The following is a 23270-nucleotide window of genomic DNA, read 5'->3' as shown; positions in this document are numbered from 1 at the left end:
TACCAACCAACCAACTTAGAAATGACTATGTTCAAAACATCTCAACCAACTATATCTTGAAGGTAACACTCGTCTCGATGTAATGGATTATTTAATCGGCGTTTGTGTATATATAAAAACGGTTACGAGTAAATCGATCCCGTGCATTTTAGTTTCGAATTTATACGTATTCTTAGAGTCGGTATAGACCGCTCAACGCAGTTTAAAAAGATTTGCGTTAAATACTTAAGGACGTGTACATACGGCCCTTGATGTCAGTTATTATAACTGTTTTTATCGTTATTTGTATAGTCATTAAAATGTACGACTTTTAAACGGTATTTGTATATAAATATTATATTTTTTTATGGTTCTTTTCTCAATTTTTTTAAACTACATTTTTTAACATATTGTCATATGTTGTTTGATGAGTTATTCGGGAGTAGATGAATTCAGTGATTTTAATGAATCCATTATATTAACAACAATAATGTCACCCTCGCCGATTTTCGGAATCGGCGGTCAATGTCAAGGACGAATCAACAGCGCATGCGATCGAGTGTCCGATAATCCGATGGTATTGCAATTGGAGACGACCGCGGAGCTGGGGTGCAACAGCTCCTGGCAGAAAACCCAGTAACAATTGCAAATATGAGGCAGATTCATTTAATTCATACAAACATATGGTTTATTAAAAAAAAACTATTTAGTAAATTCTAGGAATCGTTGGCAACAGAACATAATATCAGTTACAGTGCTTAATTAAAAATATTCGCATAGAATAGAAATGTTATATCTATGTTAATATTGTTATCCCGAATCTTGGCTGACCGCCACTCGCCACGCACTAGATCGCAAACACGCAAACAGACTGCGTTTCCACCTTCGCTAATATCTAAATTTATTTGTTGACTCATTTTGTTTTTGGGACAGCCCTAAGTCACTGAACAAATAGCGGTTTGCCTCACCACTGCATCTTCTATATTTATATTGTATATCGCAGGGACTCTATTATATTATGACTACGATATATTTATGTCATATTTATTATTTGTCTGTTTTTTTTTTTCTATTTGAATTCTACCCCTAAACACCATATCGTTGTGTTTTGGGTTAAAGATGCATGAGTGAGCCAGTGTAATTAAAGACACTTGGACACTTGTCTGTAATTACAATTTAGCTTATATTATTTCTCAAACTTACCGCATTGACAATGTAATGCCGATGTCTGTTGGCGTTGGTAATCGCTTACCATCAGGCGACTCATATAACAGCCCGCCTACATATTATAAACAAAAAAATAAAATTAAACGAGGTTACCCATTAATAAAATTATAAGAACAAACAATTATGTTAATTTAAGAACATTATATTTTTAATATTCATTTGTAAATAGCTCCCTCAGTTGTCTCAGTAATCATTTTGATAGTCATAATACATACAGCTCCCTCTCGTATGTCTGCCATCTTATATCATGGCACTAACATAAAACTATTACATGACGTCCTAGTTTCTAAACTAACCGACAGGTGGCGCTATTAATAATTGGTTATTTTAAATAATTCATTTTATTTATATATTGATTACAATTGTTGCAGCTGGACGATGCAACGCTGCAGGTGTTCAAGGACGGCGACTACGGGCCCTATTTAGACCTGGATTCCACTCTCGGGGAACAGGATGAAGAACTGGAAGGTTTACAAGACAGGTGAGTGTATAAACAATACATTGAAACAAAAAATATAAGTCAAGAATAATTGTAAGCTTACGAGTAGGTCCAGCGCAGGTTGCTTGAGGTCACTGAACTAGGACAAGGGCTTTGTAAGCCGATATTTTTCAGTTCGTTTACAATATTCATTTTACCCGAAGTGCTTGTGAGAACTTCGCATTGAGTTTAACCTACATTCATTTATTGTATGTAGTCCACATGTTTTTTGTTTGTGGTAATAGATTTGGTTAAAACTCAATAGTAGCTATCTAGTGGTCTATTGCTGTTTCCAGCTGCTTTAATATTTTAATAATCGTAATGATTAATACAGGTAGGTAAGTACATAAACGTCATAAACAATATAAGATAAGAAAATCATTAAAACTATAATAAAAAATATTTTCTATCGTCTTATCGACTGATTGATATCTGTAAAAATTGTAGTTAAGTAACTTTTACGCAAACGGTCCAAATGATTGAAGATTTATTATATTCATTATGATTTTATATTTATTTAATTTAGACTGCCTCTTCTGTCTAGTGGCTAGCTTGTCAGGCTCTAAACTCCGTAGTCATATTTTTGTTTTTATTGTTGATAAATTCTCAGTAGTCAGTGTCAGTCGCACAATTTTGCCCAACAATATATCCTCGTAGTTGACTTGTCTATTAAATACCTGTCGTGGGTGAAATCAGTTAGGACATCGTCATCATTATATCGTCAGTGGAAAGGAAAAAACTTTTAATTTTCATAAGCACAATTTTGGCACTTCAGCTCTTCTTCCTTTCGACCAACGATATATAATTAAAGATGATACGTGTGTAAGTTTATAACGTAACATATAAACTTATAGTATATAATAACATATACAAAGGAACAAGACAAGTGGTCTTTGTGAACATATGCAATTGTGTTGATCCATTCAGCCCCCTACGGACACTTCCCGTGTCCCCTCTGTACAGTAAAAACGATTCACTTCCTCAATTTCCTCATTCAGAAAAAAAAATCCCCTGTGTAGATAATCCGACTCGCATCTGTAAAATGAAACAAGATCTTTATTTCTTAAGTTAAGAGGTAAACATTATGTAACAGTACAATAGAAAATTACAAAGTAATCCAAGAAGGTAACCCATTGCTCCTCTTTAAATTCTTTGGATCATCGCACTTCTCTCTATAGAGTATCATAATTTTATCTGACTTCCTTCATATATAAAGACTAATACTACAACTTGAATCGCGCTGGCGCTTATCCGGATTTGATTTAGCGATCTCAAGATTTTAAGATCCACATATCTCGGCTCTTTTGTCTTCCTAATATTCCATACATATAAGCTTTGCTCTATCAGACCAACCCTAATAATCCAATTGGATTTATTTAAGTATCGATTATAGTAATTAAATTTATATAAAAGTTTCATACGAATCAATAATATTTATACGCGAAACCGGAACAAACAAACAAAAACATACCTATATTTAATAAGTGCGAGTGTCTTTTTCGTAGTTGGTATTCGGTACGCAAATACAGTTTTAGGAACGTTCAAAGCACATAACATAATTCATACTTATTTAAATCAATATTTGTTTAAAAGTTTCAGCATTATCAGTTACGGGGAAGTCGCTCGAAAATTCGAAATTCAATTACAAGATTATAATAATAATGACCAGCAAAGATATATAAATACTCGTTGTATACGTAATAAGTCGTCGATAAAAGTACTTCTACATTTATGTATATATTTAATTATTATTAATACTAAGGTTATAAATAGAAAACTTCAATCAGATCGAAGATGGAAAATGACTCTGCTTGTCTGTCTGTTGCTCTTTCGCGGCCAAACCAAGGACCAAGCTTGACCTCCAAGGGAGACTACTTTTTACGACCAACATTTGACGAGCGACCCCTACAACGCGAGCAAAGTAGCATAGAATACCTAGCTAATTATAAATATCAAATGTACGAACTTACCATTTCTTGTTTGCATAACAATGGGGGGAACTAGAAGGGAAATGCATGGCATGGGGCAGTTGGTCTATTATATTTATGAAGATTGACAAATGTACTGACGGTATAAGGATGCAGTCGTAACAGGCTGGACTACTTCCATTCTACATTGTGTTATCGCTACTGCCTGTGTGATTCAACTGAAAGTTTTTTATCATCACGCCATTGTGGTTGGTCAAACCTCTTTTGGATCACTTTTGGTTTCTTCCCTGATCTGGTCTGGACGTGCGTTTTTAGTTGGCTCCTATAATCGACCGATCGAGTTCACCTTTTTCATATGTTACAAACACGGTTATATCTCTTGTCATTTTAATTAGTTTCTGAACTAGCACTAAGTAAATTACAACGAGGTAGGCCGTAAAAAACTATCTATAGACAGATTAGCAGTAAGAAATCAATGTGGTATCTTTGAAACATTTCTCGAGTAAAAAAATCGTCTTTGAAAAGTAAAGGTCGTCGCACCATTTACGTAGACCGAAATAGTTCCGCCGGATTCGACACATGTACATTATTTAGGTTACCGTTACATGTAACCCGGTAACATCGGTAGCATCGGCAGCCATCTGATATCAGATTTTTGCCAAATTATGTAAAACGTTAACTAACTTCCATATCAAAGCCAGCGGAATAAGATACTTTTGGTCATTGCACTTTATACAAAATTTACCAAATCTTCTTAATTTTGTCAACGTTTACATACAACCCGTTCCAGTATTTGTTTCCCCGTACATAGTAAACTTAAAAAACTGTGTAAGGATAACAAATGTATAAAATGTTTGTAAATACCATTACAATCGGTGTTTTGTTTAATATGTAGGTAATATGAAGTAATATAATAACGTATAATTTGCCATAGAAAGTGTAGAAATCGGTAGACGCAAGCGAAACCGTGAGTGTTCGGCGTTATGGAGTTTTTAGATCAATCGCGATGGAGCGGAATGCACAAAAACTAGACGACATACACAATGAACTTGCGCTATGAGAGCTCTATACAGGCTGATCGAACCGCGAAATACATTCACAGCGCGGGCCAGGGCAGCGTCTTCGAGAAATTATACAAGTTTCGGTCATATATGTGTAATTAATAGTCTAAATTTATGAAAACAACTGAAATATTTAAATGTTAATATTCGTGTTATATAAGAACTAATACTTGTAGACAAATAAACAAAGTTGAAATCACAGGATAGATTTATACATGCCGCGAAGATTACTAGTTTTATTTCAAATATGATTATAATAAATAAAAAAGTTTTTTTTTTTATTTCAAATTAATAAAGAACTTTTAAAACTAAGCTTTTTAATTTATATCGATTTTAGAATATTTTTATAATTAAGAGTGGGAAATTTTAAACATTTCATAATAACGTACAAAACTAAAGTTAATTCAAAAGCACGTTTAAAAAAATGTAGATAGCGCGAGGGTATATTGCCCAGCAATAAAATCAGTGTGCCCTTTTTCCCACATCCAACTGATACAGCGCGGGCGCAGCTTAGTTCTCAATGAACACTGATCGGGGACGCAAGCGCGGAAATTAAAATAATATACATAAAGAATAGTTTAAATCGCCGAGTTTATATTAATTCATCCTGTGGTTCGGATAATGAGACTATGGAACCGAATATGAATATTTTGCACAACGACACGGAGTACTTCGATTGTTCAGCCGGCGACGCCGACATTATGAGGCAGATCTCGGTCGACTCGGGTATCGGCGACACGTACCACGACAATTCGTTTATCTCAACCCTGGATTCGGAAGAGGACGAGCTCGTTTCGGAGAAGGATTTCAAAGACGCATGTGATTTCGATGAGTAAGTCCCAAATTGATAGTTTAATAGCGGCGCACGCCTTAAAAATAAACTGTTTTTGGGTATAAAACCAACCAACTTGGTAAGAATCACATCATCAAGACTTAGGCTCTCTCTAAGAAAAATATTGTATAAATAACAGTGCGTGCGTATATATATTATAGGTTTTTTTTATTTATTATTGAGATGTAAGTACTTTTAGCCTACTTCGAACGAAGAAAGATTCCATGCGATCTGCTGATAGCATAGCGATATTGTGTGCGACTAAATAGTTTTTGATTTATGTCTTTATTTATACTTAATACAAAACCATTCCACTTAACTACTTATATCCACTTTAATTTTACTTCCAATATTAGATAACTTCGTCGACGTTCAAAACGCCATTTTTTCGTAAATCATTAAATCATATCGTTATTTTTTAGGGATTTTGTTTTATTGTAGTTCAAATAAACTGTAGTAGATTGGAAAATAGTTTGCGTTCAGTTTAAGTTTCTCTGCATTTCGATGCACTGGTCATATGTGGATATTTAAAAATATTTATTACTACCTACTTATAAATGTATTTATAAATTGAAATTATGTTCAATATAACATAATAATAAAAAAATGCGATTTTAATAGTTGTATATATGGTTATATAAATGGGAAAATACATCAACATGTACAGCGGACTAGTTCAACCCACAGGTTTGACAACGAACTCAAATCGTAAAAATTATACTAGTACGTAATACCTAATTAACCAACCGCTTAACTCTTCCTATACATAAAAATATTAATTATAAATTGAAACAAAACTATCTATCTATCAGCAAGCAATAAATAAATTCACATAATTATAAAATAAAAAACACCTAAAACTTCAAAATAATTAATCTCATAATTGTCTCTTTATTAACATTTTACTTTTTACTTTTATTTTACAAAAACCGTGATGTCCCTAGAGCCTAAATGACCCAGTGGTTAAAACACATGCATCTTAACCGATGGCTGCGGGTTCAAACCCAGGCAAGCACCACTGAATTTTCATGTGCTTAATTTGTGTTTAAAATTCATCTCGTGCTCGGCGGTGAAGAAAAACATCGTGAGGAAACCTGCATTTGTCTAATTTCAACGAAATTCTGCCACGTGTGTATTCCACCAAACCGCATTCAAGCAGCGTGGTGGAATATGCTCCAAACCTTCTCCTTAAAAGGAGAGAAGGGATATCTACAGGCTGTTAATGTAACATTTTACTTATTTTTCTGATTAATATAAAAAGTCAAACTAATCATGTCAAGCCTAGATCACAGTCTAGCCAAGATCTGTCTCTTTTTATCACTGAATGTCAAAATATACAAAGATAAATCAGTTTTCAAATACACTCGCTAAAAGTATAAGTAGTAATCCTGCTCGTTTACCCCTTTAACATAAAAAAAAAGTTATTTTTAAGCAAGGTTTTTTTTAAAAATAAAAATGTATGTCAAACCGTAATCAGTATTAATTATAGCTTATTTCAGATCATTTTAAAATTACTCTTCTAGTCAGGGTAGTGCGTGGTGCGTAGTGGTATGCGAACCAAGAATTAGCCAACGTAAAAAGTTTTTGCAAAAAAAGGATTTTGTTTTGTTCAACGTAGAATCAACATATATTTTGTCTTTTAATTAAGTCCTTTTTTGTCTGTAATATTAAAAATAATAATATCGTATATTTCTTTTATTTCTAGTCGCAAAAATGCGCTGGTCCTTCGCACTCAACTGTCGGTCCGCGTGCACGCCATCATTGGTAAGTGTAGAACATTAAATAGCATCTGCTCAGCACTCTCGCCCCGAGTCATATGTTAGTATGGGAGTGAGGAGCTGCGTAAGGCATATTCAAACCATTCCGCCGCGCCGCTTCAGCTGAAGTTTGCATGTACTGTTAGTGCTGGCGACAATACAATCTAGTAGAACTCAATTTTCTTTGTATTAGTACATAAACTAAATGAAAACTTGTTTCAAAAAAGTATTTTTAATTAAACTTATTTAGATATTCGAAAATTTTCAAAAACGTCCCTAATTTTCATAGCGACAAGTTAAAAAACGAGATATTTGGATCAACACGACGTAGGATACCCTTTTATTTGCTTATTTTAACCGATTTTTAAACCAAAACGAAAAAATGTATATACGATATGTGATAATTATATTTCCATATGACAGTTTTTAAATTGTGTAAGGATTAAGAAGTTTGCCATATCTCGCAAACCTAAATCGCGCTAAAAACGCTGTTACAATTATTTTATATAAAAAAAACACGAAATCAATGCAAATTAAAAATTGTAAAATATACATATGACTTCGTAGTCATATATCATCAATCATACTTGTAGTATAGATGTTTGATATATCATAAAAAATTGTAACAATAATGACTTCTATTTTTTGTTAATTTCTTAGAGAGACTACTACACTCCCAGGGGCGGGAGCTGCGACGGGCCTTGTTCACGCTCAAGCAGATCCTGCAGTCGGACAAGGACCTGGTGCACGAGTTCGTCGCAAACAAGGGCCTCGACTGCCTCATGCAAGTCGCCACCATGGCAGATCACAACTACCTGGACTACATTCTCAGAGCTCTCGGCCAGGTAAACATAAGCTTAAAATGAGTTTGACTTGATTATATCAATATTTTTTCTTCGAAATGAAACGCACCGGTATTTTTTTGTATCAAAAGGTGAATTTGATTACATACGTAATTTTTTAAAAAAATATTTTTTTTATATCACACACAAGAATAAAATAATATGTGCAATTATAAATGTTGATAATTTATAATAATGCAACTACATTAACGACGCTCCAATGGGATTATCATCTGATCAAGAATATACAATATACGAACGAGTGTCTATATAAAAGTCTTGAGTAATTATTTTTTATAATAAATGATTTTGTATGTCATATTCTATTACATCGGTTATTGTAGATATATAATTCAAATGTTCAATTTTTTTACCAAAATTTATTAAACAAATCGAATGTATTTTATTCAAATAAACTTTACAATAAAGCGTTTTAGAATTGTCAATATTTAAACACTACCGCCATTTAGGAAAGCAGCCTTTAGCGATAAGAAACGACAAGAAAGTCGCATAGTTGCTCTTTTTCGCGGAACGCAAGAAAATACTCATTAAAAAAAATTACGGGCCAATAACGGCTAATAAATTAATATGTTTTAAGATTGTGGCGTATAAATAATATTATTTAGCTTAAACGACACAAGATCCAAATTAACTTTATAATTAATTTTTTGAATTAAAAGAATTTAATTAGATATTTAAAATGAAATAATTTAATAATAATACAAAATAAAGTTTAGTGACTCAGCGACTCTCGGTAGGTACATATACATATATATATATATATATATATATATAAAAGTAGAAACAAATTATACGACATTTATGGTATGAAGCAGTGAAATCATAACAAAACCTTTTTAAAGCAGTCAGGTCAAGCAATATTCCAAAATTTTTAAAACTGTATGCCAAGTCTTTATACATAAAGAACAAAATCTTGGATGATAGTATAAATGCCACATGGGACTTTATTGGTATTTTTTTCGGAATACTTAAAAAGGAAATGGTACCAATAAAATTGAACACAGGAATTGGAAATCGAAATACTGAATTCGAAGTTTCTATTTTTTAAAATTTGAAATATTTTTTGATAATATACCCAAAAAAATATCAGTTCATTTAAAATCTTCACCGATATTAGATGCGGCTAGATTACAAAATAATCAATTTAAAAAATTCGCAGAATGCTATCGCATATATATTAATTTAATATGACTATAGCATTTAATTGTGTAGAATTAGAAAAGCTTCTGTATAAGCTCAAATACTACGATGTTAAAGGTAAAGCTCTTGATCTCATTGCTTCATGTTATGTACATGTTGTTAAGTCAAGGAGTGCAACAAATTTTCATTAATAGAATAAAATCTTGTGGATCTACACTAAAAAAATATATTACGCAAGAATATTATATTTTGTTGTTGTATGTACGTAAAGTAGCTTAACCGCCGTTTTCGACCCTGCGAAGTCTGAAAATCTTCCTTGTGTTCTATAATAAAATTCCGCAGGTATTTGTAATTCTCTGCCGATTTAATTCAAATCATTTATACAAAATACATTAATAAATAAAGCATATTATTCAACAGAAGATTATATACATCATCTTATCATCAGATCCTACTTGTTGACTTTCAGGCAGTTGTTCAAATTTTCAATTGAAAGCGCCCGTGCCTTTGCCCGCCCTTTGTTGTGTACGTCTTCATAATATTCGTTTAATTTTACAGATCCTTCTTTATGTCGACGGCATGCACGGCGTCATGAGTCACAAGCGTTGCGTCCAGTGGCTATACTCCCTCATCTCCAGCAAGTTCAGACATGTCGTCAAAACTGCTCTCAAACTTCTTCTAGTCTTCGTAGAATACACGGAGAAAAATTGTCTCATCCTCATTGACGCTATCACCGCCGTAGATAGTTCCAACAGCAGACAGCCGTGGTTCAACGTAATGAAAATCCTTCAAGACTTCGATGCATCCGACACGGAACTCCTTATTTACGCTACTACGCTGATTAATCGATGCCTCAATAATGTGCCTGATAGAGACATGTACTACGACCAAGTGGACTCCCTGCAGGACCAGGGAATCGATGACATCATACAGCTGTACATGTCCAAACAAGGCACAGACTTAGATCTCCTAAGGCAATTGCAAATATTCGAAGCTGTGCTTCTGTATGAAGATGGTGATGAAACTGGAACTGCGCTCAAGTATGTAACAAAACCGTGCTAACAATTATTTAGAATAATCTACCTATTCACTCACGACGGAGTCGCCCATCAAGTTTCAATTGTTATGGGTGTGCATTACTATGACTGAGAGACGCTCGTGCTTATTATAAATCTTAGCGTGAGACGACAGAAACTAAACACAGCAAAAAAAATCAAATTAAGTTATATTTGATAAGCTTATTTAATTAAGTAGCGATCATTTATATTGAATTGAATTGATTGAATAGACCTATAACACATACGTATTTTAGTAATTAACTTGTAAGGTTATACTTATATATAACGAGTGTCTTTTAATGACGACCAACATTTTTAAAATATCAAAAATATGCAATAATTTGCACAATTTCACATTACTCATTTAAAAACAAAACTTTTTTTCTCCACTTCATAGACAACTAGATGAGTCTGTGATAACTTCAGTGAGGCGAAGAAGTCTAAACCTGAAACCATCTGAACGACGAAAGTCCAAGAAACAAGAAGCCAAAGAGAAAGGTAAGCGCTGGAAAGTTAAAGATAGCATTGTTTTACTCCGTGTGACCTTGCATGCTCAATCTGTTGAGTGTATTTCTTGAACCCATTTCATGACCTTTAACTTCCAGTTGTAATCGATGTCTTATTTTTTTCGCATTCGCTTTGACTATGCCTTAAACGTCGCATTTCACTAACAATCAACAGCGAAGCCAGTCCAGGTGGAACCAGACAACATAATGAGCACACCGCGACCTCAGTACCTGCCAGCCATTATCGATACCAAGGAAAACAAAGAGTTGAGCTCAGTTCTCAAGAGGCGAAGGGACAGGTACGCAAGACAGGCGCATCACATTATACAACAGCAAGAACTTCTGAATAACTCGAATGGAATTTACAATGGGCTGTTTGAGAAGAACGACCAGTGGACCCCGAACCGTACCTACAACAATAACGGAACTTACACAAACACCAATGGCACTTTCACTAATTCGAGCGTAAAATACTCCATAAACGGCACTGTTAATGGTACCGTCATATACAATTCCAATGACGTCAATGGACAAGAGGAGGAGATGACTTATACAAACAGAACCAAACCCAGTTACATACCGGAAGTTCTGATGAATGGTTTGTGCATTCGCTAACCCACTAATTTGCGCTTATCATGTTTTTCGCTGAATTTATTTTCATTTTTCCGTTACTATTATTTTTATTCAATTCATTTTATTTTTTTATTTACAAACAACCCCTATCATAATGTATTATGTTTAGGAAACCAAAGATACACAACCGGGTTGAAACAAAGGATCCAGAATGGGACTTTGGGTCACAGCGTCAACACAACAGATATTCTGTCCACGGTGAGGACCGGACAAGACTTCTCCCCAGACCCAAAAGATGACAGGGAGATCCTGCTGAATCGAGAGCACAGTATTAAAGACCTTGCTCAGAGGTTGACAAGTCCCCTCACTCCCTCCACGGAAGAGAAGCCTATAAGGGTCTCCGAAATGGCAGGAATCGTATCGAAAGCCAAAGAAGAATTAGCCAAATCAAAATCTAAAGGTTATTATTAAATACATTTATTAAAAATCTTTTTATAAACTATTTATATTCTTTTAGATTTTGATATATATTACGTACAACTTTTTTTTTTAAATTATGTTTTATTAATTTTGACATTAACGTCTAAATATCGCCTTTTTCTAAATAAATGTCAACTTCACAGAAATGATAAAAAGTCCAGCCATAGAGAAAAGTACAAAACTACACGAAATTAAAGTGTCAGAAAATGATTTACACTGGGAAGAGTTGAGAAAGGGCTGCATCAACAGGGAATTCCATTCGTGTGACCTGGATTTTTCAGATCTCAGATACGATTCAGATGAGGAGATGGAGTCACCAACTTCGAATGCTATCCCTCCTCCTCCACCTAACCTATTGCCCCCTCCTCCACCTAACATGCTCCCGCCAGTAGGCCTTCCCCCACCTCCACCGAACAATTTCTTCAGCTTACCCAAAAACTTGCCAAGCATGACATCACAATCAGACATATTGAACGATTCCAACAGTTCAACGTTAAAGAAAAACAAAAAGACAGTAAAACTTTTCTGGCGGGAAATTCAAGAGAACCCCGTGCCACCCCCGGCCAGACCAAAAATAGGGGGATTCATTTGGGACGACCTGCCAGAGGTCAGCTTGGATACTGCGATGCTAGAACACCTCTTCGAGTCCAGAACCAACGATTTAATAATCAAGGTGAGTTAAATAGATCATTTTAAAACACACATCAAAAATATGCTTTAAAAAATAAATATCCATATTTAGTAGTAATCTAATGAAATTTTATGTATTTATACTACTACTCAATCATTGTCCAACTCTGTACTGAAATAACCGCTATATTTTTTATTTTTCATGTAATCGATCGTCCTCTTCGACGCAACAGGAAGTAAGTAACTCCAAGTACTTTATTCGTGTATCTTAAAAAAAAACAGTTTGAGCGCGTTTTTTGAATTTAAATAAATATAAAACTCTTAAAGAGTGTAAAAATTTAAACTTATAAAATTTCTATATAAATTGTAAATTAAAAGTAATTTTGAGCAAATGTTCTTTAAATTTCTTTAGAATATATCATAATGTATATATAATTAACGATTTAATTACAAACATAGAAACTTATGGAGCCAAAGAGAAACCTGATTCTGGACACAAAAAGATCGAACGCGATCAGCATAGCCATGAAGAAGTTGCCTACACCGCAGACCATCAAGGTAGCGATAATGAAGATGGACGCGACAGTCATCGGCCGGGAGGGGATCGAGAAATTACTAACGATGCTCCCCACGCACGAAGAGAAGGTCAAAATACAAGAGGCACAGGTGTGTTCCATATAATTTGTTATTGGATATCTATATATATATAGGTTGTTTATTAATTTATTAAAAATTATTCCAGTTCGCAAACCCCGATCTACCTCTGGGCTGTGCGGAACAGTTTCTCCTGACCCTGGCCTCTATTAATGAGCTGTCGTCCAGACTTAAGCTTTGGGTCTTTAAGCTGGATTTTGATAATTTAGAGGTGAGAAATTAACAAATTATATAATAAAATTACCTAAACATATTTATAATTTTTTCTACCTATTGATTTTTCTCATAATAATATGTTGTGATTGTTTTATAACATTACAGAAAGAAATAGCAGAACCTCTAATGGATCTAAAGCAGGGCATAGAACTGCTGAAAGCTAATAAAACATTTAAAGTAATCCTTTCAACGCTGAGGTCTGTAGGCAGCTTCTTGAACGGGAATCAGGTGAAGGGATTCCGGTTGGAGTATCTCTCTAAGGTGATGGAGGTTAAAGACACCGTTCATAAGCACCCACTACTATACCATATTTGCGAGATGATCATCGAGAAGTTCCCGGACACCACCGACTTCTTTAGTGAGGTAAACGAGACTTTATATTAAATAATAATTTATATCTACAGAAACATTTTTTTATACATATTTAAACAAACTTCTACTTTTATTTATATTTTAAGCATTTTACAATTTATATCCGAATTCTGCTAGGTCGGTCCTGTTATACGCGCTTCGAAGGTTGACTTCGAAGTGCTCAGCGCAAATCTCCTTAAATTGGAATCAGACTGCAAAGCTTCCTGGGATCACATGAAGAGGGTCGCTAAACATGATGGCTCGCAGATATTCAAGACCAAGATCAACGAGTTCCTCACTGATGCTGCGGAGCGCATAATTTTACTCAGCATCGTAAAGAAGCGGGTCATGAGCAGGTAATTGGGTATTTGTTTGAGAAAATGATTCAAAGGACTCTTGGTAAGTCTGAAAACAATGGAACAAAAAAATTATAAAGGAACTCAAATCTCGCAACATATTGTATTTATATTTATTTTTGTTGTACTGTCTTCACAGACCTGCAGTCCGTGTCGTGTTCATGATTTTATTTGTGTTATTTAATGTGCCTGTATGTTATATTTTACTTCCAAGCTGTTTTATTTTTGGTTGTAAATTGACGATAAAAATTGTGCATTGAACTTTACGATGGAATGCTTATTAGTGCCGGTGTCTAAATCTAGATTAAATATTAATTTCAGATATAACAAATTCCTGCTCTACCTCGGCGTGCCGGTGGGTGACGTCTCCAAGACCAGACCCTCAGAGCTGCTGAAGGTGATCGCGGAGTTCGCGCTGGAGTACCGCACGACGCGCGAGAGGGTGCTACAGCAGCTGGAAAAGAGAGCCAACCATCGCGAGAGAAATAAGACCAGAGGAAAGATGATCATTGACGTACGTGTAATACGACTACAAGACATTTCTATTGAAAACATCCCTCTTATATATCTAAGGACTTTATTTGCTTTTAAACGAAGACTAGACATATTAAAGTTGTACATAACTGGTTGTATGTATTACTCGTAAGATTTTTATGTGTTATACGATACTTCGTCGTAACATAAGGTGGGGATTAGGACATAATATGAAATCTTGTCACTGAATATATATGACTGTGGTGATGTCACAGGTGGGCAACTACGCGAGCAAGGGCGAGCACACGGCGGACAGCGCGCTCAAGGAACTGCTGAAGAGCGATGCCGACAGAGACCTGATGGACTCGCGACGCAAACCGGCCATGCGTCCGCGCAAGTCAGTATCATTACATCTCATTGTAGACGATGTAGACGGATCAGCTTACATAAGGAGTTACACCCCCACTGCTATTAAATATTATTAAAGATCAAAAGTATTAAAAAAAACACGTCTATCTAAAAATGCTTATTGAATTTAAACATACACCTAAAAACTATTAAATACAACGACGCATTTTTTTTTGGTAATTCAAACGTATTTAGTCAACGATTATTAATTAGAACAACAACATGTTGTCATAGACAGTTCTTATTAGAATATGTGAGTTAATGAAGTAAAATATTGCACCCGTTCAGCGGAACAACTGCGCCGGAGGACGAGATAATCGAGAGCCTCGTGCTCTCCGCCACCACCAACCGACGGCCGTTGACGAGGGAACGGCGCCGGAACCGACTCGCGGACAGGAAGAGCTGTGAGTACCATCTCACCGTCACTACGATACTGCATCAGCCCTCGTATAAAACATCCCCCCCCTCCCCTAATTATTCATGACTGATTTTTCTAATGCGAATGGTGCGAATGAATACATATATTTTAATAATGTTAAAATAGGTAATATTCTCCCTTGCTCGCGCGCGCAAATGTTTTTTGCTGAGCGAAATAATTTTGTATATTTTATAAGTGCTAGGCGACTTGTATTATTTGTTGTCATAATGAACGCAAATGATCGGTTTCCAGTAAACAGGACTCTAGACGGGCACTAGTCGAGGTCCGGCAAGCGGAGCAGCGCCGGGTGAGTACGTGTGTGTTGTATACATATAGAAGTTTATTAATACACAGTCCCTTAACGTTGGCATTTAAACTTCAACAAAAGTGAAAAGAAACAAAGAGAGAACTTAACATATCACTCATGTCAGGCCATAGTCGTCAGAGGGCAAATGCTAAGCCGAATTTTCATTGGTAATCCATCAGCTTACTAATAGTAAACAGTATTAAATAAATCGATTTGATTGCCACTAAAGGATTTCTGATTCCCTATGTCCTGTCATTGAAACGTTTCGAAAGACATAATTTATTCTAAAATGTGAACCATTAATTTCCAGGTCGCGCAGGAATTCAACAAAGATAGTCACACTTACGCCTAATTTATATTGAATAAGTTTTTATATTGTAACTCGAATCTCACCCTAAACACAACGTACGATTATGTTAATTATATCTAATTGTTAAATATTTCTGATAAATAATGGACATTGTAATTTTTACACACACGTCGTCTAATACGTTTTTGTACATAAATACGAATATCTATCTAAAATCATTATTATAGGAGACTAATTAGCTTTCATAAATCCATCCAAGCAATTAACTTATTCTTTCTTTCAAGTAATGTTTTTTTTTTTATTATTGCCTCCGCGATCTCTTCCTAAATATTTTATAAATTAAGTAAAATTTTACGGAAATGACGTGGTCCTCGTTCTTTTATGCCATGTACAGTTTGCAGCTTTTAATTTAGGAGTCGCTTGAGTGTTGCCTTCGAAATGTCAGTGCAAATGAGAAATTAATATAAAATGTTAAAACTCCGTAGTGCGCTGCGAACTGTGACTACAGTAATTGACTATTTACCGCGCGGCGCGTCCACGTCAGGACAGAACCTGTCAATGACCAAGAGCCTGTCATCAAGGACTTCTTCTTTCTATTTTTCGTAATATTTCACAAATTTCGTTTAAACTTTCAAGGTGGCAGGTGCTTTCCCGTCTATTTGTATGTATTCGTCATTAGTTAAGCAACTGCAATAAATATAAGACTTTCAACTGTGTTAAGACAATCTGTATGTTGTGTTTTCATTATTCCTCTGTGTATTTATTATAAATGTAAATATATGTGTAAATAACAATGAATTAATAAATGTGACATTGTTTATTATTTATTACACCTGGTAACCCATTACGCTGTCTTCAAAGTCATCAAAATCATCGTAAGGCGGCGAGCTCCAAGTGCAAAATATACATTTATAGCGTAGTATAGCATAACTAATTGAATTATAACGGGTACAGGTGGATTTTTACCCGAGTCATTGGATGGCCAAATTTAAATTGAAACTGTATCATTGGATTTTAAAAAAAGCAATATTCCAAATTGTTTAATTTTTAAGTGTCCTGTCCATCAGGTCTGTAACACCATGTTAGAAATAATGTCCAATAGCTACCATGGATTCTGTAAATCTTTAAAAGTAGGGAAAATAGGTAGGAAGGTAGATTTACGAAAAAGCAGGCAACGAGCTATAAGTGATCACCACTATCCATAGACATTGGCGCCGTATGAAATTTAACCTATTCCTTACATCGCCAATGCGCCACCAACCTTTGGAACTAAAATGTTATTTCCCTTGTGCCAGTTCTACCTAAAGTTACACTAGCTCACTCACGTTCCAAACCGGAACACCAATGTAGTAAGAATAGCTGCTCGGTGCTAAAGTAATATGAACTCTGTTATAATTTACATTATAATAGGAATCGACTTCTCAGTAGTTCTCAACGATTATTAGCAAAAATATATACCGTCTTATTTTATCTAAGAAATCAAAATCAAAAATCTACCACCAGTTCGGAAATAAACACCTCGGACCAGAGAAGAACCGGCGAACCATCAGCGGGATTTTTTAATGCCTTATTTTCCAATATACTATTTTTATAGAAAAATAATAAATATATTTTAGTTATTTTAACAGCGTGGAGTGGATCATCTCGTTCTCGATGTGTGCAATTTTTACCTCTATATTTATATCTTCAGTATAGGGTACGTCTTGCTCTAAGATTCTAGATCTTAAGCTCCACAACTGAGGTGATTGTAGACGTGTACAGCTGTCGTAGAATTCCTCAACGCACGACAACTCGGGTTTTGTCGTGACGATTCTGCCATCTTCAGTTTTCAGCTTCGTAAGTTGGATTTTCCCAATTGACATATCTCTTACAATAACTTTGGAGCCTTTGCGGCGCTCGATGGTTTCTTTAATACGAATTATATTAAATTGGTCTATGTTACGTGTCGGAGACTTTGAGATCTATTAAGCCGCCGGTATCCGTTAGCATCATCTGAGGACGTCCGAATCATTTTCCGCATTTCTTCTCCATAAGCCGCAGGATAAACACAGAGATTTTTCTGGGTCCGTTTGTACGGCGGCCTCAAAGGACTTAGATCCAGCTGTATGGACACCTTTCACGAACCTGTCATTCTATGCGTCTACTTGTACGCATGCTGCTAGGCATTCGAATCGGTTTTGAAAATCGAGCTGAGAGGGTTCGAGGTTTTGGACACAGAAAGGTATTGGAGGGAGTGTGGTCTTAATCAGGACCTCAGGAGTTTAATAATGAGATTCAATGAACTTCTAGCCTGTCTTTAATCGCTCCCGATTTTGAATACATTGATCCCTCAGACGTCATTAATATGAACCCGACACTACCATGGGACAGTTCGTCGCCCTTCCGGAAATAAAGCAGGTTACTCCCTCTTCTTGATATCGAAGTATTGATGTTTAATATCCTAGTGTAACGTAAGCTCAGTGCTTTCTCCAGTTCGTCGGTCCGCAATGTGCGAATGTTATGTTGTGAGATCCAGTGTTCTTCAGTCAAAAAGGTCACTGCCGGGAATCCTTAGTACCCCCTGCCCCACCGTTATCACATTAGTTATCAAGGCTGAGAATAGCAGGACTGCCGGGCTAGAGACTACGGTTTTGAAGCGCTTTTCATTTGGCCACCCAAATATGCTATAAACGCCACGCTTGGCAGGCGGGTTGGTGAGTCTTAGTTTTAATAAGTGGGCGACTCTCGGAATTAACAAGAGTAGACAAAGGTTATATGAACTTTATAGTGAAGGATCACACGATCCCCCACATACCTCTGTTAAGGTAGTCAATTCAATAATTGATGTGATTGCACCTTACCTTGTCACTATATTCAATAATTGTACATTGGTTTAATGTTAATAATTTACTGTTAAATAGGAAAAAGACAAAATGCATTAAGTTCAAATGTACTTTTAAATGGGGAGGCATTAGATGTTATAGAAACAACAGAGTTCCTTGGTATACTGTAATACTCTAAGACTAAGCTCCAATGGGGCCCCCATATAAATACATTGACGAATAGACTCAGCTCTGCAGCCCATGCGGTAAAAAAAATTAGACTTTTGACTCGAAGAAAAAAAGAAAAAGTTCGCCTGGCGTATTTAAGCTATTTCCACAGTATAATGTCTTATGGAATCCTACTCTGGGCTAATGCAGCTGATATTAATACCAATTTTGTATTGCAGAAGAGGGCTATAATTTAAAACTTGGGCTCAAAATATTTATTAAGATGTAAATTGAAAGAAAAACATAAATTTCCAGATTTTTCCAGAAATTGTGTATTAATTAATACTAGAAACAATCATGAACTTGTTATTCCAAGTACCCGATTACACAGGGTTAGTATCTCTTTTTTGGGACAATGTATACGTTTTTACAACAGGATCCCAGAAAACTTTAAAAAATACTCAATTGTAAAATATAATTCAATTTTAAAAAGAATCGTTATAGAGCGTTGTTGTGCTAAAGGACAACACTAATGACTTCTCAGTTGTCTGAAAAAAATAGTTTTAAAAAATGTAATTTAAAAAAATCGTTAATATTCTTTAGCCGTTAATATTCTGGCACGAGGCACTACTTAGTAAATTTCCAGCATACGGCATACTTACTGAGCTCTGCGACTGGATATGTGACTTCCTGAGGGAACGGTTGATTCGAGTTGTCTTGGATGGCTGCTCTTCCGATCTAATGGCAATCAACGCTGGGGTACCTCTGGGATCTGTTCTCTCTGCGACCTTGTTTCTGTTGCACATAAACGATCTTTTAAAACCTGGTATTATTAGCTACGCCGAGGACAGCACAGTAATTGAAAGGTACGTGTCCAACACGCGAGCTAGTCCAGAGGAAATACGATCCTTGAGAGAGTCCATGATTGAACGGGTGAATGTGACATTGCAGTGGGTGTCCGATTGGGGTGACGCCAATCTTGTCCAGTTCAACCCTTCCAAAACACAGGCGTGTCTTTTCTCCGCAAAAAAGAGTAGCTTCGATTTAACATCCACTTTCGGAAGTGTATCCTTACCGATTACTAACCATCTAGGGCTTCTAGGTATTACCATCACCTCTAACCTCAACTTTGGCCAACAAATTGAGTCTATGGCACAAGCGGCGTCCAAGAAATTATCAATTCTTTCAAAGGTTCGGCGGTACTTCAGCTCTGAACAGCTGCTTCATCTTTACACTGCCCAAGTTCGATCCCGCATGGAGTACTGCAGTCATGTCTTGGACGGTGCAGCCAAATATCATCTGGAAGCTTTGGACTCAGTTGACCGAAGAGCCCGTAGGTTAATTAACAACGAAAAGCTCTCAAATAGCAGACTACACACCCTTGAGCATCGTCGTCGAGTTGCCAGTTTATCGGTTTTTTATAGGATACACTTCGGAGAGTGCTCGAAGGCTCTTTTCAAACTGGTTGAGCCATCTCCAATCCTTTATCGGAATACTAGGCGCAGGCAAAAGTTTCATCCATACGTTTTTGACATACCCAAAATTCGAACCAAACGGTTTGACAGCTCGTTTTTGGTGAGAGTCGCCAAAATTTGGAACGACCTGCCTGGGTCTATTTTTCCTGATGAGAGTGAACAGGTTTCTTTTGGATGGGCGTGTACCACCTTCGTCTTCATCTACACTTTCCATCAGGTGAGATGGAAGACAAACGCCTATTCCACTACAACGATAAAAAAAAGCCGGTTCTTCTCAGGTCCGAAGTGTTAATTTCCGAACTGATGGTAGATTTTTGACTATCAATGAGCAAGCTTAACACTTGTATATTGAATAAAGATTTTTGACTTTGAGTTTGCAATAATGTGGTCATAATACTCAGAGATATGCTACCCGTTCTCCAGTAAATCTTACCTCGGGAAAACTTTACTCCCCACACGAGATGAGATGAGATAGGTAATATTCGTCACCGTCACCACTCGGTACAACTGTAATTACATTTAATACTATTCTGTAAAATCACGAGTCAAAACTCCTTGTGAATGCTTACTTCAATATATTATTATTTTATTTAAATGAATATATAGTAGAATATCTGATGGGCTTGCACAAAGCCCTACCACTAAATAAACTTCTTTACTTAATATATTGTATTATTAATTTGCTATAATACAAATCAAGTACAAGAAAACGCAGTACCTACTAAACTTGGTTTGAAAATTGTTCATTTTAATAACATTCCTTCCATCTCTTTTTAGTCCAATTTTGTTATTACATACTTTTCACGAAATTACTCCCCAAGGTTGCAGGAAATAATATGTTACACATCAATACAAAACTGTTACATATTCCACGTAATTATATGATTTAAATATATAATCTCAGGTCATATGAGGATTATATGTAAAAATAGAATTATTTTACTGTCAATAAGTAATGCAAAGGGTTAGGTAGAAATAAAATTAATATATCTACAGTTAAAAATTGCAAAAAAAATATATACTAAGTATAATTAAGTATCAATTATTAATTTTACTCCAATAATTCCTAAGAAAGTACTTAAACGAAAAACTTTAAATAATTTATTAATAACGAACATTAACACAGCTTAATTAGTTAATTTGACATTATTTCCAAGTATCCCTAAATAAAACTATTATTTGTTTCAAATTTAAAATTTAAACTATAGTTTGTGACTTTAGTAAGACCATAGACATAGAGTAATGCCGCTTCAACTTACAAGCATTCGACAACGAAGTTCGGCATCGGCATCCCGCGTCACTTGTCAATTTACACTTTACAGTTGGAAAACGGCAACCGCCTCCTTACATGAAATAGTGAAACAAGCTTTAAGTTATCAAATAGAAGGTAATGTTTTATCGTGTTTTTGTGATTATTCTTGTACATTCAATTTAGAAGTATGCATCCGATTGGTTAATTCAGTTCAATTTCTCGAATCGTTTTGTTTACCACGCCCTAAATACGAAAGTGTCTATTGTTGTGCTACTATTATTTCATAATTAATTGCTGTAATCAGTCTATAAATGGCGTTTTTGGGTGTTTTGAAGCGTAGTCCCTGAAGCATATTTTTTCTTCGGCAGGTTCTAATACGAAAATGTCGGCATATGAATCTCACGCTTACTTTACAGGGAATGGAACATACAAAGCTATAAATCCAATTCTTTCTAAAGTGGGCGACTTCACGCCGTTTTATATCGCTATAGCGATCTGCTCGGTTATATTCGGAGCTCTGCTCATCTTGAACGTCGTGTGCTGCTGCTCCAGATACTCCGACTATTGGCTGGATCGACACACGGGTGATTATTTCTCTATTCTTGGCAGTAATTTAAATTATTTAATATTATTTATACCATATGATACTAATTTAGAAATTTTATCTATTGTATAGGAAACCGCTGGATTGTGTCTATTTGGTCGGCAACGCCACACAAACAGCCACCACTGGACTTTACTGAACTCGAGAGTCAATACCAACAGGTTCAGTACGTGCACCCATTCCACAGTGAGGACTACCAAGAAGTTCACAGGCACGGTTCAGAAGTAGCCGCTTCAATTTCACGGCAGCCCCTGACGACCTCTCAAGAATACCTCGAATTGCACAAAAGAGAAAGTGATATTTAAAATGGCCTTTCTCATGATGTATCCCGCCATTGCCATACTTTCAATGTTTGTACTGATGGTCATTATTTTGATACTGAGATTTGGGGCTCGTTGGTGTAAGCTCCGGCACAGTACATTCGCAGACCAAGAATATTGGAATGAAGACGAAGCTTATGAGCAGAAGGTTTCATATGCTTAACCTTTAAACTTTATTTTGCAACCCCTCCGTCCAGTTTTGTCTGATTTTAACTTGTTTGTAGACTTTATTTTTACTAGTATGTAAGAAATGTATAGATGATAAATAATATAAAAGATTCAATGATTATTGATTGCTTTTACTAGACTAGAATAGAGTTATTAGCACAAACTTAAAATGATACTAATGAAAAAATAAACAATTACCATTTTGAATAAATATGTTTAAAAAATTTGAATTAAATCTTCTTATTGCTGCTAACTCAGATGTAAAATAGTGAATCTATGTATTTTATATTATGTACCTTTTGGTATTAATAAACATTTTCTATATTTCTTAATCGCTTGTTATTTCTCACAGAATATAAAAAACAATAGCAACTTAAAACAAATCCTTCATTTGTACTGATTGACATTAAATTTTTATTAAAATAACTCGAGAATAATGGAAAATCTAAAATGACTTGACAAAGTTGAAAAATATT

General features: G+C 35.4%; 3 protein-coding genes across 6 annotated transcripts in view; all 3 read left to right on the top strand.

Moving 5' to 3' along the window:
* LOC125075749 (FH1/FH2 domain-containing protein 3) overlaps positions 1-16802 on the top strand; it is a 73596-nt gene extending 56794 nt beyond the window's left edge. For 2 of the 4 annotated variants that reach the window (XM_047687461.1, XM_047687462.1), the window contains 18 exons: positions 1578-1687; positions 7211-7269; positions 7923-8107; positions 9824-10305; positions 10721-10821; positions 11005-11427; positions 11572-11862; positions 12026-12555; positions 12746-12748; positions 12972-13178; positions 13255-13377; positions 13488-13745; positions 13872-14089; positions 14411-14603; positions 14839-14960; positions 15260-15375; positions 15642-15696; positions 16007-16799. In XM_047687461.1, the coding sequence (XP_047543417.1) occupies positions 1578-1687; positions 7211-7269; positions 7923-8107; positions 9824-10305; positions 10721-10821; positions 11005-11427; positions 11572-11862; positions 12026-12555; positions 12746-12748; positions 12972-13178; positions 13255-13377; positions 13488-13745; positions 13872-14089; positions 14411-14603; positions 14839-14960; positions 15260-15375; positions 15642-15667 (3447 nt within the window). In that variant the 3' untranslated portion in view covers positions 15668-15696; positions 16007-16799. Of the gene's footprint in view, positions 1-1577; positions 1688-7210; positions 7270-7922; positions 8108-9823; positions 10306-10720; positions 10822-11004; positions 11428-11571; positions 11863-12025; positions 12556-12745; positions 12749-12971; positions 13179-13254; positions 13378-13487; positions 13746-13871; positions 14090-14410; positions 14604-14838; positions 14961-15259; positions 15376-15641; positions 15697-16006 lie in introns of all 4 variants that reach the window. The other 2 variants (XM_047687458.1, XM_047687460.1) reach the window with 2 other exon arrangements.
* Positions 16803-21698: 4896 nt separating this feature from the next.
* On the top strand, positions 21699-22611 carry LOC125076149. Its single transcript, XM_047688134.1, has 3 exons — positions 21699-21837; positions 22071-22286; positions 22379-22611. The coding sequence occupies exons 2-3, from the start codon at positions 22085-22087 to the stop codon at positions 22609-22611; spliced, it is 435 nt and encodes a 144-aa protein (XP_047544090.1). The 5' UTR covers positions 21699-21837; positions 22071-22084.
* Position 22612: 1 nt separating this feature from the next.
* Positions 22613-23126, top strand: LOC125076150. The gene has a single exon (XM_047688135.1). It carries the CDS (start codon positions 22613-22615, stop codon positions 22787-22789), a length of 177 nt encoding a protein of 58 aa, XP_047544091.1. The 3' UTR covers positions 22790-23126.
* The last annotated feature ends 144 nt before the right edge of the window (positions 23127-23270 follow it).

Source organism: Vanessa atalanta, chromosome Z (genome assembly GCF_905147765.1).
Source record: "Vanessa atalanta chromosome Z, ilVanAtal1.2, whole genome shotgun sequence".
NCBI lineage: Eukaryota > Metazoa > Arthropoda > Insecta > Lepidoptera > Nymphalidae > Vanessa > Vanessa atalanta.
The sequence above is the reverse complement of the archived record's forward strand: the minus strand, read 5'-3'. Positions and strand labels throughout refer to the sequence as shown.

Bases quoted from the DNA above. Each gene is read 5' to 3' on its own strand.
- LOC125076149 (XM_047688134.1), top strand. From the start codon at position 22,085: ATGTCGGCATATGAATCTCACGCTTACTTTACAGGGAATGGAACATAC. The intron at 22,287-22,378 runs GTGATTATTTCT...TCTATTGTATAG, and splicing joins TTGGCTGGATCGACACACGG to GAAACCGCTGGATTGTGTCT.
- LOC125076150 (XM_047688135.1), top strand. From the start codon at position 22,613: ATGGCCTTTCTCATGATGTATCCCGCCATTGCCATACTTTCAATGTTT.